This window comes from Stylophora pistillata, chromosome 3, assembly GCF_964205215.1.
Source record: "Stylophora pistillata chromosome 3, jaStyPist1.2, whole genome shotgun sequence".
Lineage (NCBI taxonomy): Eukaryota > Metazoa > Cnidaria > Anthozoa > Scleractinia > Pocilloporidae > Stylophora > Stylophora pistillata.
The window spans coordinates 7480001-7500000 of NC_142521.1; the positions used below are offsets into that span (position 1 = coordinate 7480001).

Genomic DNA, 20000 nt, shown 5'->3' on the forward strand with positions numbered 1-20000 from the left:
AGAGCCGGTCTGAGGTCGGTAGGTTGGTTGAGAAGCAAGTTTTGAATCCTTCTTCCCATGTTTGCCAACTGTTTTTTCTTTCTTTTTTTTTTTTTACCAAGTCCGCTTTTTGTAGCCACTTTAAATTGAGTCCTACTTTAATTCATCCTTTACTTTCTCCTCGGCCACACACATACGTTTGAGCTCGTTAACTTTTTTTTTTTTATCTGTTTCGTTTTTTCTGTTGCTGTTGTTTTTTTTTTTTTCTTTTTGCATTTAAGCCTCGATCTTACAACTTAATATTTTTCAAAAACACCTAGGAGAGTTTAGAAATGTAAATACACAAAAACTGTGCACACGATTGTATTCCATCAGGCAAAGAAAACAATTTCGACAAATTCGATCAGGGCGTGATCCAGCATTTGGGAGAACCTTACGACTATAGCAGCATAATGCATTATGGGCCGGATAGCTTTAGCCGCAATGGACGACCAACCATAATGGGACTGAAGAGTGGATCGAACCAAATGGGTCAGCGGAACGAACTCAGTGCTAATGACATTCGGCAGATCAATAAGTTGTACAAGTGTCCTACAAGTAAGTTTTCATCTTGAATACCGTAGAAAGTGCAAACACCAAGACAGTTACAATCTGCTTAGGCTCGTACACAGACCTACAATGATTACAGTCACAGGTAAATGGTAGGATCTAGGTACGAATTACCATCTGCCTTCATTTGAATTACAAGAAGTCCATATCATGTGTGGGTAAGTAATCGCAATGGCCAATCAGAGGAAAACACTTCGAAGAGCCAATGAGAATTAAAAAAAACAACGACAACAACCAAATTGGCTAAAGCGCGGGAAAACGCGGGTAACCAATTCGTGATAGTAGACGTGATGGAATTTAGTTTTGCATCTGATTGATCGAAAAAGATGCGCGAGTTTTCCGGACCATCATAGACTGAAGTAAAGAAAGACAAAACCAATTCCGGATCATTTTCGACACTCAATCGAAAAATTACTCAGTAAAGGAAATTCTATCTGAAAAGGGTATCAAGCTGAACTTGATTAATTTTCTTCCTTTAGAGCCAGTTGCTCCGGGTCCAGATGAGAATTCTGTCGGTGAGTAATTTCGTACAATAAGACAGTGAGAAGAGATGGAGTGGGGGAGGGAGGGGGGAGTGCCGATGAATGGCCACTCCAATTGACTCCGAGTCCACCAGATCACAAAAAATTCCTCCCTGGAAACCTATAGCTTCTCGTAAGGGAAATCGCGTCAAGTTTCGATAAAAGATTAGATTTTGGTTATCGACACAAGTCAGTATCGTATGGAAACCGAAACTTGATTAATAGTGATAAGTATGATATCAGGGAATCAGGAAATGTCAAAGTAGCAGTTGTCTTCTTTCTAGGATTAAAGTGATATCCGTTAATTGATTTTAATTTTTTTTCCATAAGTGTATTGTAACTTTGACATTGGTTCGCTGTGCGACTTCACTCAGGAAAGGACTGGAGACGACTTTGACTGGACCGTTCATAGAGGTCCCACAAGGAGCAGTGGGACTGGGCCAAATACAGATATGTCTGTAATAGGTCAGCTCTTTGACTTGATTATTACCGTTGCATTATCGCATTTTGGAAGGTTTCCATTCGGCGGAGATTCGGCATGTCATAAGGGCAGTAAAATAGTGCTTTGAATCTCTCTTTTATGAGTTCTGCGGCGTTCTCTGATCCCCATGGTAGGACCCATCTGATCAGAAGAAGCGAAGGTTGTCATGCAGTAGGTCATTCACGAACGACTTCAAGAAATCCTCTTTAAACAGCTACAGAGAGAAAAAAGTTCATGTCAGAAACCGCTATCTTCGGAGCGGCGTTATTTTTAGAACCCTGCTAATTTTTTTTATCCCTCTCCCCCCTTCATATTGGCCCTTGCTGACTAACGTTTTTCCACAGGTTATTATGTCTACATCGAGACATCCAGACCTCGCGTAGAAGGCAACAAAGCTGTTCTGCTGTCTCCTCAATTGACAGGATCTTTTTGTCTTCGTATGTATTTCCACATGCTGGGAACTGGCATTGGATCCCTGAGGGTTTACAAAACTTCAGCCTCGGGAAACACTCCAGTGTTTTCCGTCGACGGTAACAAAGGAGATCAGTGGTACTCGGCGGAGTACTCGTTGACAGGTCGCGAGCAGTTCCAGGTAACGAAGAGTACGAGCACGAATTCGTTTTTTCCCGAGTTGTGTAACCCGGTTTATCAGGATCTTTTCTTCGTTGAAGGGTAATACCCCTCGAGCGCTTTTTTTCATCTGAAGTGTTGATTGTGGACAAGTTTACTGCTGTTTCCAACGATCGGTCAGAACGGTTTTTACTGACTTTCAATTCTATGACGAACGAATAGCGACATAGAAAAGCGACGATAGAAAAAAAATTGACACCATTTTAAGTTAATGATAAAAGTATTGATCTCTTTTGAAATGGTTCTACTCAGCGATTTTCAGATTACTTATTACTACTTATGTGTACATTGCAGCTCGCATTTGAGGCAGTTCGTGGTAATAGTTTCCGAGGTGATATTGCCATGGATGAAATTAAACTAGTCCCTGGAAAATGCAAGGCATCACCGATTACACCTGCTCCACCTGTCATAAAACCTACTCCGGTCCAGCCTACACCTCAACCACCCACTCGTGGAGAAGGTAACAATGGGTATTTCATAACGTCACCGTGTGACTTACCCCCACCCTCCACACACACACATACACACACACACACACACACACACACACACACACACACAGACACTCACACACACACACGCACACACACACACACAGACACATGCACAAACACACACAGACACACACGCACAGACACAGACACACACACACAGACACACACACACACAGCGCACCCACCACCACCCCCTCCTCCTCCTTTGAGACTAAACTTTTTCTGTGAATGTTTTCTAGTGTATTGCAACTTTGATACAAGGACTTTGTGTCAGTTTACCCAGAGTAATGGTGACGAGTTTGACTGGGTTCTAAACAAAGGGGTTACCTCAAGCGGGCCGGAAACTGGACCGAAATCTGATGTTTCATCTTCAGGTTGGCAAATTGCTCTTGTACTGGAACATCTTCTTTTGCCTCTTTACGAAATGGAATATCAACAATCAATGCAACTATATTTTCAAGTTCTCGAAGCTTAAAGGATGTATGAATAACATTCAATTTCGAATGTTCTTAGAAATGTGTAAAAGGAAACAAAAGATGGTAAAAAGAAAAGTCGACACTCTTCGAATACAAAGCGTATTAAAGTACAGGTATCCTGTTGATCTAACATTCTGGTTTTAGCTTTACCAAAATATGTTATTCGCTTTTAAAACACCGTTACTTACTAGCTGCTGTAACTCGTGTGAGACAAATTGGCTCTGACAGCCTGTACACGCCACCTAGTCATTACAACGCTCACTCATGCGCAGACGTTTAAATACAGGGTTACCTTGAGATTTTGCTGACGCAGTGCTTCATACTGACTTGAGTTATGCGTTGCGTTTCTTCCTCAGGCTACTATATCTATGCCGAGGCTTCATTTCCGCGTCAAAATGGAGACCGTGCCCAGCTTTTTTCGCTGAGTTTGATTGGTGACTATTGCCTTCAATTTTATTACTACATGCACGGCTCTCAGATGGGAGCTTTACATGTTTTTGTGCTTGTGGGTACACTAAGAACCAACTTAGGTTCCATCACAGGCGACCGAGGACAAACATGGAATAAAGTCGAATTCAACATTAAGGGCGCGCAGGCCTACCAGGTAAACTTTTTGGGACTTTGCTAAATCTTTTCAAATGAGGCAAAGATCAAAGATTTAGCTAACTCGTAATTTTTAGACACAAAGTATTTGATCGATTTATTACATCTCAGGTTTTCGCTTGTAGATAACTGTTCCGTTTTAAGTGTGATTTATTGACATGGTACGTTATCATAGCAACCAACCAGCCTCATAAAAGCACCATGCCTGGTATCTCAAACTTGGTTTTACTAGGTTCAGAGCCACCTTTTAAAAACTGTTTAATATTACGATGGCTCTGTTGATAAGGACATGACACTTTTTAAATTTGGTTTGTGTCTGACATTTTGAACTAGGAAACATTTGCTCTATTCAATGTGATGCGCTTTCAGGTTTCATCTCGTTTGACCTTGGTGGGACATCGGGCTGCCTTTTATTCTACCAGAAAAAAAGTGAAGTATTTGTTCAACTGAGTGCCCAGAAGTGCAAAATATAACGCAAATGCAGAGTTTTTGAAGAGTCAAAAGCACAATTTAACGTGATAGAAATTATCAAGAAAGTGTCTAATCTTAATCAAAAGGTTTTGGAGAGCCAGAAACGCAGAAAAAACCTAATCTATTTCAACTTCTTTTCTTTTTACTTCGCACTAAATTTTGCATGTTTAAGGAAGAGTAAAATAGATAGTTAACTGAGCAGCTTTGGCCTTTTTTCTCATCTAATCAGTTTTCATTCTTTTTATAAATATTTCAGGTAGTTTTAGAAGCAAAGAGAGGCACTGGTTGGGCCGGAGACATTGCTCTAGACGAAATCAGATTAAAACCAGGAAACTGCAATCAATTCACAGTCGTTACTCAGCCCCCTACAACTATCAAAACTACTCCATCAGTGTTACCAGGTACGCGGTTTGCTATGATGGAAAGGTTTTGACATGCTCAGTATAGCAACTCTTAATCATGAAATATCTCCTTTTGATTCTCAAAATCGCAAACTATCTCATGGCTTGATTTCGATCTTTGATCCTCGCGTCAGTTCAGGGGAGGAGTGCGGGCTCATTTCCAAAACAGCGGTTAGTTGTCAAGCATGCTCAAGAAAACTTACGAAAATATTATATGGCCTTCACTTTGTGAGATCTCCGTGTCTTTCAACAGGAATAAAGTAATACATTTTGAATAGTTCAACGACACTTATTTCTAGAGAGGAGGCAAAAATGATCAAATATTGTGAAAAAGGAGAGTTACTAAAGAGGGGCTGATAAATTTCTCGCCCTATTTTTTCTAGATTTTTATGGAAACAGCTGATCTCTCCACTTCTAAAGAGGAGACAAAAACGATAAAAGAATTCGTAAAAAGGAGGGTACTAAAGAGAGGCTGATAAACTCCTTGCCCTATTCTGCAGATTTTTATGAAAGTACTCGAAATTATTTGGCTTTTCTCTGAGGCAAAGCAAAATTTGTTCTTAAAAAAAAATTATTAGATGCGAGGATTGACCTCTCCATAAAGCCCGTCATGGAGTAGTTTTGTACTTTGAATTTATCGCATGAAATCCTCCATTTTTTTTCCAGCTGGCTCAGTGTCCTGCAACTTTGACAGCAGGTCGTTGTGTGGATTCGCTCAAGACAACCGTCCCAATGATGAATTCGACTGGACTCTGAATAAGGGTGTAACAGGCAGTAACCCCAGTACAGGACCAACAGCTGATTTCTCGGGAAATGGTAGGCTGGAAAAATCTTTCCCGTATATACTTTTAATAAAGGCTGATAGTTTCGAAAGAAACTGTTTGGAGCTGCGTCGGTTGGAGTAACGAAATAATTTGGATATATCAACAAAGTTGAAATGGTAAATTGGCCACCGTAACGATTACAGAAGCTGACGTTTCGAGCGTTAGCCCTTCGTCGGAGCGAATAATACTTTATTTCAATAAAATCGCAAAAAAAAAATATCTGAAAGAAAGGGAGACACCAAAGGTTAGCCCTATCGAGGGTGTTTCCAAAATAATCATCTAGTTAAACATCTGTTTGAATATACAAAATAAAAGAACATTAAGTTGCGATTTAACTATATACAATACTTACTATAAAAACTATATACAAAATTATTTCAAAAGGTAATTCTTGACTTTGGTCTGAAATATTCGCAGAGGTTCTGCTTCAGCTACGTCTTTAGGTAAATCATTTTACAGGTTTACGATTCTGACAAAGGTTGAGTACATGTAACAATTTAATCTAGCTGATTTGACTTTCAATTTGTAACAATGATTAGAGCGGAGAGGACGAAAGGCACTAGCATAAGTAAACAAAGATGGATTTAGACCATTTAAACTATGAACTATCTTAAAACATTCCACCAGTGATAAATACTCTCTTCGCTTCTCTAGTGCAGGCCAACGTAGAATATCCAATCTTTCCTGATAAGACAGGTCTTTGCCATTTTCGCCAAGGGCATACCTGGATGCGCGTCTTTGGACTCTCTCCAGAGCATAAATATAGTATGGCTTTCAACTGATTATCTGTCCATGCCTTTGGCCACCTTAAGACGATGTTGATAATCGTAACTGACTAGCCACAGTTGCATGATGAAACATGAGAAAACGATTTTCCCCAAAATGCTTGAAATCTGTGCGAGATTTTTGGAACAACTATTTATCCCTCTACCCCCAACTCCATTCACCGTATGATTGCTTTATCCAATGAGAGATGACCCCATCCTGGGAGGGATATGTATGTTTACAATCGTTTTGAGTGCCCAATATCTGTTTCAAATCCTGCAATCTACAAAATTCCAACTAACACTCGCTGATGAGCTTCAATTGCCTCCCTCTCTTACAGGTTACTACCTTTATGCTGAAGCTTCTAATCCTCGGAGACCTGGCCATCGGGCCCGCCTTCTCTCTCCAGTTGTTACTGGCAGGACCTGCGTGGCGTTCCAATTCAACATGCATGGAAAAGATATGGGGACTTTAAAGGTCTACCGCAAGGTCGGATCCATGGATCAGGTTTTGTGGGAAGACAGCTCTGACAGGGGAGATACATGGAATGCTATGCAGATCAACGTCGAAACATCAGCTCAATTTCAGGTATGCAACCTATTGGGGCAAATAAAAGTCGCAGAATAATTATAGAGAATCATGGGTTTTTGGCTCAAATATACTCACTTCGTACGAAGAGGACATGAGGGAAACTTATACAATTAGCACCAAGGGAGCGAAGTATTAGTAGACGAGGTTTGTGTGACCCTCCAGCGAAAATGCTCAAACTGGAAATTCATACATATTTTTATGGCGCACTACCTCGAAGTTGTACTTTTTCCCTTGAATATTACTTTCCTGATCATAAATGGTTCATTGTGTTCACCACTTTTCGTACTGCTCTGACTGGTTTATCTCACGCAGGTTGTATTTGAAGCTACTCGTGGTAGGGGATACAGAAGTGATATAGCTCTAGATGAGATCTCGATCTATCCTGGTCCGTGTATTGCAGCAGCTCAGCCTTTAACCCCCACTACATCCACATTACATACGACATCAAAGGTCATACCTTTAAAAGGTCAGTGTTAGTGTAACCTTACCTCGTACCTAGATCTTACCGTGCTTAACCGTGGAAGGTCTGGGTACGAGAACCTTTGACGTAAAAATAAAGTACATCACGTCCTTGCTACGTAGACCCAAGTGTTCCATCAAAGTGTATTTTTTTATCGCTTCCGGTAGCAGTCGGAAGTGAGAAAGAAATTATTTTTAATACTGAATACAATAGTATCGGACTCACTTCATACCGTTTTAGTCGTTTAATATTTCCGCGTGGATATCATGATATATCATTCACCGCGATGAAAAGAAGGATTAACTTACACAAGTCTTACAACAGCGTGCTATTAGAATTTAGAAGCATCCCTTTTTGGCAAGCTCTTGATAATTAGGGTCTGCTATTCTAGTAGTTTTAACACTTATTCACACTAGAAGCATGTGTTTGGCTCCAGTAAATCGAATACAGCTAATGCAGTTGTAATGTAGAAAATCAAAAGATCCTTAATTCAAAAGCATTTTTATGCGTTAAAAAAAAAAAACTCCGACAAAGAATAAAAAAACTGAATCAATTTGGGCATATTTGTTTTAAAATCAAAGTAAAAACATCCTCGAATACGAATTAACTTTATTTGTCTTATAATACTCGATCGTATATCTTAAAATGTTTTACAGAGTCAAGATGCTCCTCTGGGTGGACTAAATTTGGTAGATCGTGCTACAAATCGTTTAATGCCAAAATGTTATGGCACGCTGCAAAAGCTCGCTGTCAACGAGATGGTGCATCTCTCGTCGCCATCAACGACGCTAATGAACTTAACTTCGTCAAAAGCTTAACTAAGCGAATTTACGGAGACTACGCAGTTTGGATCGGGCTTCGCCGAGACTCTCAAGGGGCATTCTCGCGTTGGGAGAATGGAGAACCACTTACTTACACCAAATGGTTCACGAAGGAGCCTGACAATTTTTTTGGAGACGAGAATTGCGTCAAGATGTTTAAATACAGTGGTGGATGGATGGACGCAAGCTGTACTGGGGCTCCTGGGTGGGGCCATCCTTTCATGTGCGAGATTGGTAAGATTTAATTGCCGCGGTTAACTCTTCAAGGTGTTAACTCAGATTTAGTGGAAATCAAGGGGGTCCATTTAAAAATAGAATCCTACTTAGCATCAGATATGTCCGACCAGATTAGCCGGATTACAATTTTGCTCACCACTTGATTAAATTGCCAATGAAAATTTAGGGAAAAATCTATCGAGTCGCTAAAAAAAATTAAACCAATCACTTGCTAGGAAACGAATAGTGATCTTCACCAATCAATGCTCTAGATAGACTCAGGCAAAGTTTTGAAGCCTGTTCTCACGAACTCCTCTATTTGGTAAAGACTCTTCACCTCTCAGAATAGGAACTACCGCAGAGAAATCTGCAAGCATACGTGGTAACTGTACGCTGTTGTTTATATACTCACATAATGAATCCTGTTATTTCACCAATTCGCGTGCAGTGAAAAGTCTTTCAGCCCTTAAATTGGCTTACAAACATCTAACTTCACACCCGTAGAGTTGGAGAAAAGTAAACCCCAGTGTCCACCCGGATGGGATGAGCTAAGCACCGCCTGCTATAAAGTTTATAGTAACATTCGAAGAATGTCTTCTTGGGCTGACGCAAGTAAAGTGTGTCAAGCATCAAGTGCCAGCCTCGTGAGCATCACGTCACTAGACGAGCAAAAGGAAGTACATTCGCTAATGCGGCGTTATTCTGAGGGCATGTATGGCTACTGGATTGGATTAAAACGATCTTCCTCAAGCACGTTCTCGTAAGTAATTTAAAGTTTTGAGCGTTCTCCATACGCAGAATCCATATGGGAAAAAATTTAGCGTTGTTGATTTCTAAAGCTCATCAGTTTAAGCTTTTAATGCTTACCCTAAATTTTCAATACTGCAAATTCAGAAAAACTAAAGGTATCCCAGCAACCATTAGAACAGAGGTTCCATTACCATTAGCCAATGAGAACTCAAAGTAAAACACGTAAACTGCCTGAAGCGCGGGAAAACAAAAATGACCACGTCGCGTTTTTTCTTACTTTGCATCTAATTGGTCGAGAGGATGGCGCGAGTTTTCTGGACCAATCACAGAGCAAAAATAAAACAAAAGCAATCCCAGATTACTTTCGACACTCGATTAAAAGTTTCTCTAGATCTTGTCAGGTCCTTTTAATACGCTCTTCAGTAAGATACTTTACTGTAACAGTGCCTCTCTCCAACCTAAAGTTAAATGGGTGCCGACGAAATATCAGGGAAACCTCCGGGGGAGTAGCAATACCCCTAGTCATTTCATGCTCCTGGGGCCAGTATAAGCTCGGGCTGGATGGACCACTTGCCTCCAGTGTAGACTTAAATTTCTTTTTAAGCAATGCTCATTACAACAATATCTTATCTTTTGAAAGATGGGAGGATAACAGTCCCTTAACCTTCACCAAATGGGCAAGACGCGAGCCTAATAACTGGAGCAGGAATGAGGACTGCGTTTACATGAGTACCCAGGATGGAACCTGGTTCGATTATCGCTGCTCACGTTACCTACCATTCATTTGCAAACAGTGTAAGCGCGATTTTATTATGTCATAAGACTGTTTTCTTCTTTAATAATGTTAAAGGTGTAGGACTACATCTTCCAAACTTGCATCCAGTTGCTACGTTGTGAATTTCTTAGCGTCTATTTTCCCTCACCTCTTGGCACCACTTCCGTCGCGCTCGGCTCACCACGCGTCATACACGCTTTTCAAGTCGATGAACAGCGACCGGGTACGAATAGAAATTTATCTTTGATAAGGATCAGGATGTGCTGCGCAAGAAACAAACAACCAATCCAGAGCGAAACCGAGACCCAAATTGCAACTTGTAAGGGTTTACTAATTTGAAGTCCGTCAAACGATTTCTTTTGAGTTATATTTGATAAAAAAAAGCCCGTTTGTGGGCACATATATAGTTTTTGTATGCCACATCGATTGGGTTACGGTTACCATTTAAAAGCAGGTTGAAAACACACGGACTAGTTACGTAGATTTGTATGTCTCAAAAATCAGATCTGGGCTACCAGAAATAGCTAACAAAAGCACACCCAAAATCGCAGGTAAACAGCGCAGTAAACCAAAAGAGACTTCAAGCAATGTTTCCCCTTTTGTTTCAGTAACATTTATTCTTCATACGGATGCTTTTATTTCATAATACAGCCTTAGCACGTGATCGCCCGACAGATCCCATTTCTCCTCCTTCATTCACTTGTGGGGTGAAAATGAACGAGACTTCTGCATCCTCTGGATTTGCTCCCGGTGTTATCGTAGGGGGAAAGGTTGCAATCCCGGGGGCGTGGCCCTGGCAAGTTGCCATCCTGTGTAAAAATTGCACTGCCCTAACTTGTGGAGGGACCTTGGTTTCTGCGTATCACGTGATTACTGCCGCACACTGCATTCCCTCCGACACCGACCCATTCGTCAAAGACTACAAGGTGGGTATGGAAGAAATATGTTTCTCATCTGCTACAATCGGCGAGTGCGGGAGAAAATTAAAAAATCTAATTCCCCCTGAGTTTGCGAGCTCAGACATGTCCAACTTCTACTGAATGAGTCACGAATACCACGGACTCTTTGGTTATTAGCTCTTGAATACAATACTGCTGGGATAAGAATGGTCGTAAAGGGTCTGGGATACCGCTTGGATAAGAAATGTCGTAAAGGGTCTGGGATACCGCTTGGATAAGAAATGTCGTAAAGGGTCTGGGATACCGCTTGGATAAGAAATGTCGTAAAGGGTCTGGGAATAGTTGCTATTAAGCCCGGTCGGAATGAGAACAGACTTAAGATGTATTTAAATCACGCGGGAAAAAAGAAAGATGTCGATTCACAGAGAAGATTGTGTGATAGATGTTCATCCTAGCTGAGAAAGGTTCGTTTCTTTTTTCCTTGCCAAACGAGTGCTTTTCCTCCACAAAACTTTTGAGAGACATTTTATCCTAACTTCAGTTAGTACAAATAGTTTTAAACACACTTTTAATCGCAAGATAGAGGTGTAAATTTAAAATTTTTTACATTGTCTTCAGTCTACTTTGATATTTTTTCCTTGCCATACTTTAAAACGTTAAAAGTTTAGCGCCAAAGAATAACTAGCACCTAATTTCTCTCAGCAATATCACCCCTGACCCAAAAATTAAGGCCATGAAAATAAAGGAAATGATAATTAATTAAAGAAACTCTTGCTTGCTAAACAATTTCTCCTTGTCACTACTAAAGGAAGTGTATAGAGAAGGAATACTGATGTTAGGGTACAACTTAATCGATAAGTTATTTTCATCTTGCGAACAAGTCGACTATTCTAGTTACTGTATTCTTATTACCGTCATTATCGTTACCGTTATTAGAATCATCATTGCTTTGAACACAGGTTCGCCTTGGTGAACATGATATCCGAACGGACGAAGGTGACGAACAAGAAATTGACATAGCCGCCGTTTCTAGACACGCTTCCTACGGTGTAGCGGCTCCTCACGATAGCGACATTGCTGTCATTAAGCTGGCCTCTCCCGCCAGTTTCCATAGCCACGTAGGACCAGCATGTCTACAAAGCAATAACACTGATTTTCCCCCAGGTAACTAAGAAGTTAGTGATTATTCATACAATTTCTCCTGTCCTCTAGTCAAAAACTTATCTTGCAGGGCAGGTTAAAACAATAATGCACCTTAACTGGATTAACTCCAATACAGAAACAACGTTCTACTGAAATTTATCGAATGACCGCTGCCGCGAAACAGGAGAGATCGAGTCCTGACATTGAATGAGTGAATGTCAACCGTGTGAAGATATGATCATTTTTACCAAAGCTGGAAATTTCATTTGAATTTAAAAAAAAGAAAAACACTAGAACAGGTTGTCGGTGTTTCTTTAAGCAAAACCGTTCTGGATTGAATCGCACAATCTGCTAATTTCACGACATTTCGGATGTGCCAAAACCTTTGGTAAAATATGTAAAGATTCACTTCAAGATGAAGGATTCTGGGGCCTATCCCTCGGTTTAAGGCCGACAAGCGTGTTCCATCCTTCACGGTGAAAAATGAGATGAAAGATCAGAGCAAGAGATCATCTTTTGATCAGAGTGAATGTCTTAACATCTTCCGCTTCAACAGAACTATGCTTCAGAGACCATAAAATCTTTATCTTTACAGCTCAAAGGTGTCTTAGTAATTGTGACAGTAATCTTGTTTTGAGATTCCAAAGAGTAACCTAACCTTCAAGAAGTGATCTTCAAAGGTGCTTAACCTTCGACTTTGGATGCTGTTGAGATTGACGCCATTCAGGCAAGAGAGGCATGAGCGGCCAGGTTGCTAGGGTGTTTTTCAAAATGGCGGCGCCCATAGTCGAATTCTGAGCATTTTTAAAGACAGTCATCACAACGGTTAGGTTACTCTTTGGTGTTTCAAAATGCGTTAGGTAGTAAATATTTTATGTATACCCGTGAAAGACGGAATTAAAGCTGTGTGTCTACTGGAGCACACTACTCTCTCTCCCTTTGAACTTTCACGAATAGTTGTTACTCGGCGAAAATCTCCCTTTGTCCCGTCTTTCTCCAGATACAGAATGCGTCATCACCGGTTGGGGCCGCACCCGTCGACGAGGAAGCACATCTTTTGTTCTTAGAGAGGCGAGAGTTCCCTTAGTCGGAGACGAAGACTGTAAGAAAAACTACAGACCAGAGCTCATAACTTCCAACATGATCTGTGCGGGATATTTAGGGGGAGGAATCGACGCCTGTCGTGGAGACAGTGGAGGTAAAATGCAATTCTTCTTTCTTAATTCAAGCTTGATAGTTTATGTGTTTCATCTAGCTCCCGTATAAGTGCATTATGTTCAAGATACATGAAAAAACTGTTTCAAGGCCAAAATAACGGAATAGCGGAAGGTGTTTGATCATTTGGGACTTACAATATACTTGACTTTTTTCTAAACATCATCTAAGACTGATTCATTTCACCAGTCATTTTATTAATCTTTTGATATCTTTTTAACTCATGATTCCAGGCCCTCTCATCTGCGAGAAAGACGGCCGCTGGCATCTCGTGGGCGCAACCAGCTGGGGATGGGGTTGTGGTGGTCAGTATTACGGAGTGTACGCTAACATCGCTGAGCTGTATGAATGGATCAAGGGAAACATGAAATGAAGAGCAGATTGAGAGAGAAATTGATCTTGAATGCAGTTGAAATGTACACGGAAAGAAAGCCAAATAAACCATAAAGCTTCTATCCCTATTGTGCTGGAATTTTACTTTGCGGGATCAAAGTCTTGCAAACGACATTATCACCAGAATCAGCAGAATCAGATTATGTCGTTTTGTTGTTTCAGTTTTTTTTTGGAGGGGGGGGGGATTGCGCCCTGGGTTTAAGTTTAATTTCGTCAAGTGCCGGTGTCTACAAAGGGGGCAAGATTTTTCGAGTCTGTTAACGATCGCAGACAAAACTCAGATTCTGTTCGTACAGACTTTCAGCATTTAATCTATACTGCGATTTGAAGTCAGGCATAGCAAGCCTGGCCGCGGTGGGTCTTTTTAGAGGAATGCACAAACCGCCTACTCCTTGACGAGCCAGTGAAGCACCTCTAACAGAGAACCAAAAAACCAACTCACGAATTGACCCAAGACACTTATTTCATTCTAACCACTTATAGGATCATCCCTTTATTTGCTTAAACCAACCACACTTAAGACATTTTGGGATTTTTTTCTTTGGTCGCGAGGACACGAGCTTAGTTTGTGAAGAAATCTTACTGGCTGAATATGTAAGCCTCTTCTTTACATAGAACTCTTCTTTTCCTTTTCTTAAATTCATTACAGTGGTAGATCTAGGGGAGGGGCCCATCCCCGTCCCCCCTTATTTTGGGTAAAGAAGTAAAAAATCGCCAAAGGAAGAAGAACCGGCAGGTGTACACACGCATAAATACCGCTGATATCTGTCAGTGGCAGTTAGAGTGAAACGCTTATGACAACTCTTTATGCTCAAAAGGCAAGAATAAGGTAACCTTTTGTTCGCCAAAGAATGCGTGAAAGTAACTCTAGCTAACCTTTTCTCACTCATACCTGAAAAATTTATCATCTCAGCATGTTTGTGGACTGAAAACTGCGATCACACCCCAATTCTGGCCGACCGATCGATTTCTCGCGCACAACCAGCGGAAAAGTTCAAGCTGAAAAAGCCAGTCGTTTGAAAATTGTACAGCAGAGAATTTACTCAAAACCAGGAAAGACACTTTGATGCGAACGATTGTGCTTCGGCCGAAGTCTTCGTTTGATGAAGAGGGAACAAAGAAAACGATATAACGATATTATACTTTATACATTCTATTAAGACACCATGGTCAGAAAAATACACAACACTATGAGTTATCCTTGTCTGTACTTTTCTTGTCTTGGGACTGTATGGCTTTGGTTGCAGATTCCAGTATTCTTCTTTTCCACTCTTCATACTCTCTGTCATCAGAGTCTGTACCTTCATCGTCCTCCTTTGATTTTTTGGATGAGCGAGATTTATCTACAAAAGAGAACGTCCCATATGAACCAGGATCATGTTTACTGTAGGTCGACACTCGAGCCATTGAGATTTCTTCACAACCTAAGCTCATGTCCTCCTCAAAACCAATTTTTAAATCACCAGTTATTATATATAAGCTATTACCTAATTTCCTAAATTTCTGATAAATGTTTCTAGGTTAGATTAATGAAATACTATGCATACTATATGCGTTTCAACCATTTGTACATATCTTTTTGCCCTGTGTTTATTATTCTGGTGTTTTTTTTTTAGTGTGTGCAGTGTGTACGGTGTGTGCGGTGTGTGTGGTGTGTGTGTCTGTGTGTGTGTGCGTGTGTGTGTGTGTGTGTGTGTGTGTGTGTGAGTGTGTGTGTGTGTGTGTGTGTGTGTGGTGTGGTGTGGTGTGGTGTTGGGGGGGGGGAGGAGTGGTGGAAGAAGAGGAGACAATCCAATCAGAAAATTGAAGCTTTATTAGGGCATAAATGATAATTCCGGATGTATAGATATTACACATTTCACTATTTAGAGCATGACCACTAAGATAACACCAACCTTCCACTATTTCATTGACTCTCTGTAGAAGTCCATAGCCTCTTTTGGAAGTCTTCCTCTTACTTTCAGCTTGATCAAAAGTAATATTTATGAGAGAAAATGTTAGAAATGTTGGTATAATTTTATTCCCTTTTCAATTCACTCACAGGGTCACATGTTGTATACTGCTATTTTTTACCAAGTTCCTTATGTGATTCCATACCTGTTTTGCGATTTTTGCTTACAAATCTTAACACAGTTTGTTAATTAATTCAATACTTTCTTAATTAAGGAAGTGGCTTATAATCTCCACAGGACAACATCCACACGGTCTTGGAAGGAACCAGAAGGATATTTTCATGCTTTTTCTGACAAGATGCCAGAATTCCATATATTAAATATAGATCTCTAATGATTTTTTTTTTTTTATTCTTGGTTTAAAAAATCTGATAGAGAAATCAATTACACTTCTCTCCTAGATTACGACTAACATCTAATTTCTCCTCACGATGTCACCACCGAAGCAAACATTAAGGTCAGGAGAATATAGGAAATGATCACCATCTATAGAAACTCTTGATTGTTCAACAAATTCTCCTTGTCAGCAGCTCAGGAAATGTGTAGAGTACAGTATGGAGAATATGCTCACTGTTGTTAGGGTGAAACAAATGATTGTCAAATGAAGAGAGTTGAAAAATGTATTTGCAAAAAAGGGTTAGACAAAGAAAAGAGTCAATCTTCTTGGATGAATGCTTTATTCAACAAAAGTTAACACTTTCACAACTAAGATCTTTTTGGTAATCCTTCCTACTGTGTGACACACAATTCTAATGATGTTGTTTGGAGAATTTAGTATTGGATCAACTAATGATGTCCTGATTGATATTTCTCTTTATTTCTCACATCTCAGTTTCTGGGAAACACTGTATTGATATTGTAAGGAAAAATTCCATCTTCCATTGGTCACTCATGGGAGTTAAAAATGTTACCTTAACTTATAACCCACCCATTAATTTTGGCGCGATTTTACTGGTTACTTTATGTCACGTGGTGCAAAATCACAGGACAGTTATCACACAATAACCCCCATCCGCATTGATATTTGTCCTCCGATTTTTTCCGTGAAAAAGAAACATAGTCAACACAAGAGTTTCAACTTTTCCATTCTCCTATTTACAAGGAAGGAAACCAAGCTCTTTTTTTTTTGCTTGCTTGCGTCAATTACATGCATTCGCCATGAGATCATCACTGGCTTTTTTACTGTGTTTTTACGTGCAGTTTAATTGCGATGTGAAAATTAATGGAAGGGTTATAAAATAAATAAACCCCGTTCTGGCTTGATTTAGAACAGCATATACAAGCAAAATTTGGTCTTCTCTCATACAATTATGTCGCTTAACTGACACTTGATTAAACTGTGCCACCCAAATTCATTATAACCATGGATGTAAACTATTCATTGCAAGTCTCACCAGCTTCTAGCATATCTGGTATCTTCTCCATCTTCTTGAACAAACTGTCAAATGTTGACCTTTTGCAGGTTCCCAGAACACTCAATAACTTTGTCTTGTCTATCTTGATTTTCTTATACCTAAAAAAAAATTACCAAGTAAGATTCAATAGAGTCAGAGTTTGAATTACATATTTTTACCACAATTGGCAGTAATATCACTATCTGAATGGTCAATTTGCCACTGTCAATAAGAATACAGACAAGGCTGCTCAAAGCGACATGTCACAGAACAAGTCACAGAATGAAGGAATAATAGTAATTGAGGTCAATATAGTGGTAAAAACAAATCAACAATGGTTTAGCACAGTCTACACTCTTATCGACAAAGATATTTGTCATCACAGTTAGTGGTCAAAATTTGTTGCAGACTCACTTGGCAGCACCTCATGTGCACAGACCATGCTAAATCACTGTTGATTTGTCAATTAGATGGCAAGAAAAAACAACAACAACAACTGACTGAATCAGTTTTGAGACAATTACCTGCAAGCTGTATAAAGTGCAGCTGCTTTAAATATTGGGTGACTCACATCTTCAACTTCTTGTACAAACTCCTGTTTATAACTACGAGAAAGTATTAAGACAACGTACCGATGTGTATAAGAGTGCTAGGATTGGTTACTGTAAGTTCAATTCCACTCTGGCTAATATTAAAACAAAAATTAAAAGTACAGTATTACAGAGGCTTGGGAAGTAATGGAACTCAAAGGTGGCAAAGAAATATTACAAAATGAACTGAGCTGACAATAAACCACACAAGATATTAGAATGGAAAGAAACATGAAAACAATTGACACTTAAGTAAGGAAATTCAATGAGAGTGTAACCCATAATGATCAATAATGGTTTTGGAAAAGCTGGAAACTCTTTGTTTGTTTTAAAGAGCAGCACCCTTTCAGCTCTAAGCTTGCTTTTCCTCAAATGTTCTCTACTTTTTATTCGTCCCATTTCCATTCATACCCGATCCATTCATCCCTATCCATCATCTCCCTTCCCCTCCCCCCTAAAATATATCTCCACCATTCTTTACTCCTACATTTCCAAGAATTCATTTATTTAGTATTTCTCTTAACTGTCTGTTATACTATTCCTGACATTGTTTCCAAGAATTCGGTATTGGATCAAGTAATAATCCCGTTGTTGATATTCTTCTTTATTCTTATTACTTGTCTGCTTGATATTGTTTTGATATCGTAAGGAGAAATTATGTCTTGGTCACTTGTGGGGGTTGAAGAGGTTAATGAGCCAACAAATATTTCTTCATTGTAACATGAGTATTTTTAGAACAAACTTTAATTCTGACAAATTAGTATAAGATTTCTGTCATTACAAACTTCAAGAGAACAGCAGAATTTTTAGGGTGACACAGAGATGGTATTAGCTAGGTTAATTACATTCCATTTTTTTTTCTTCCAAAAAAAACCAGAACATATTATATAATTTAACCTTAAATTGAACTTTTATATAATAAATTATTGGGCTCTCCTAGTGTAAGAAACTTGAAACAGAGTAAAACGTCTAGATGCAATTTTAAAACCTTGTCCCTAAATTACAGACACTTCTTCTTAAGCCCACAACACACCTGGCAATTATATTTGCTGATCAAGGCTAATTTGATCAAAGTGATAAGCAATTTTATATGCCACTCATGCATCAGCAAAAATCACAATCCACCTCTGGATTTTTGAAAATCACCACAAGTGGCTTTTAAAACTGCCAAGGTGCGTCACCCGCTTAACTGGTTTAAATTTGTAATATTGACCAGGGGTACAATGGGGGACAAATGACACCAAACACATTGGTATTTAACCCTTTTGGTTCCTAAGAGTGATAATCATCTGATTTCTTCCTATAATATCAATCAAACATTAAGGTCATGAGAATAACAAAAATGATTGCAGATTTAAGAAACTCTGAATTGTAAGACAAATTCTCCTTGTAGATACCATACAAAATGTAAAGAAAACAGTATAGAGAACATGAATACTGATGAAAGGGTGTAAAGAGCAAAGTATGCACCTTTGGTGGATTTGCTGTGCCAGGTCTGAAGCCTCCATGCAACCAAATTGTACAGCAAGGTCTTTGATAGTAAACTCCTTTTGTTTTCCCAACAGACACTCAATTGCTTTAAAAGTATGGATGTAACCTTTCTTGGTCATTCCAGAAAGCTGAATTGCAACATTCTATGATAAAAAATCAAGAGGGTGAGAGACTTGTACTCAACTGATGCTGATAATTTGTGAAGATTTTCACGTTATGTATACTAAGAGCTCTAGTTGATACAATGTACCTCTTAATAAACCAGTTCAATGTCCATATTGTAAGTTACTCAGAGAATAATATGTGAGCAAAAGGCGTAGGCCATAAATCAGACCAAAATAAAACAGGCTCTGTAACATACTGAGTATGAACTGTAAAAAGGAAGTTACTAAGATATGGATTATCTATCTTGGTTCAAATAGAGGGGGAAGATATCAATTCAAACAAACCTTTGAATCCGGTGGGCTGTACAGCCTTTTTATCGCATAAAACAAAGAGATTCCATGTTGCCGTGGGTCTGTGCAGGAATATATCACAGAAGACGTCAAAATGTGGTAAGAACATCTCAGTGGCACACTCAGATGCACATCAAGTACCACCGTGACATCATCTGTGATCTATTATTGAACAGATGCACTGCAGTATCCAAACAATTTTCCAAAGAGTTGATTTATACATCAGTAGATGGCTGGCTGACAGCTGATTTGATATAAAATCAACACTCTCTTGTAAGCAGACACCCTCAGGAATTTGAAAAACAATTGTCTTTTGGTAGAGCAGTCTAACTACAGGAATTGTTCTCATTAGCAGACACCAGAGAAAAATAGGGGGAATGTCCACTTACTAGAGAGTGTCATGTTAGACTCTTATTTACCAGTATGTCAAACGAATGGACAGCTAGCTTTCCTGCAGACAAATGGAGACTTGGCAATGCCAATCCCCACTGTTCCATTGCTGTCAGAGCATATTTTTATTGATTTGCAAATTCAAGACAAATTTTATTTCCAAACACCTTATTTGACCAGTTTTAAGTTCTATGTTGCAGGATTAGCCTTC

The 20000-nt window shown here is 39.5% G+C and overlaps 2 protein-coding genes across 2 annotated transcripts in view; one reads left to right on the forward strand and one right to left on the reverse strand.

Annotated features, from left to right (window-relative positions):
* The window catches only part of LOC148734354 (uncharacterized), a 25814-nt gene extending 12235 nt beyond the window's left edge, over window positions 1-13579 (forward strand). The window contains exons 7-24 of the mRNA XM_088755077.1: window positions 355-576; window positions 1068-1103; window positions 1440-1574; window positions 1935-2182; window positions 2515-2680; window positions 2954-3088; window positions 3547-3794; window positions 4521-4665; window positions 5332-5481; window positions 6595-6842; window positions 7158-7311; window positions 7962-8360; window positions 8847-9102; window positions 9733-9887; window positions 10519-10793; window positions 11726-11930; window positions 12910-13107; window positions 13358-13579. Coding sequence (XP_088611203.1) covers window positions 355-576; window positions 1068-1103; window positions 1440-1574; window positions 1935-2182; window positions 2515-2680; window positions 2954-3088; window positions 3547-3794; window positions 4521-4665; window positions 5332-5481; window positions 6595-6842; window positions 7158-7311; window positions 7962-8360; window positions 8847-9102; window positions 9733-9887; window positions 10519-10793; window positions 11726-11930; window positions 12910-13107; window positions 13358-13497 — 3515 coding nt within the window. The 3' untranslated portion in view covers window positions 13498-13579. The remainder of the gene's footprint in view (window positions 1-354; window positions 577-1067; window positions 1104-1439; window positions 1575-1934; window positions 2183-2514; window positions 2681-2953; window positions 3089-3546; window positions 3795-4520; window positions 4666-5331; window positions 5482-6594; window positions 6843-7157; window positions 7312-7961; window positions 8361-8846; window positions 9103-9732; window positions 9888-10518; window positions 10794-11725; window positions 11931-12909; window positions 13108-13357) is intronic.
* Window positions 13580-13994: 415 nt separating this feature from the next.
* The window catches only part of LOC148734356 (origin recognition complex subunit 6-like), a 6866-nt gene continuing 860 nt past the window's right edge, over window positions 13995-20000 (reverse strand). Inside the window, exons 3-7 of the mRNA XM_088755084.1 lie at window positions 18924-19087; window positions 17388-17468; window positions 16864-16982; window positions 15413-15481; window positions 13995-14860 (exon numbers count right to left, since the gene is read on the reverse strand). Of these exons, the coding sequence (XP_088611210.1) occupies window positions 14706-14860; window positions 15413-15481; window positions 16864-16982; window positions 17388-17468; window positions 18924-19087 (588 nt within the window). The 3' untranslated portion in view covers window positions 13995-14705. The remainder of the gene's footprint in view (window positions 14861-15412; window positions 15482-16863; window positions 16983-17387; window positions 17469-18923; window positions 19088-20000) is intronic.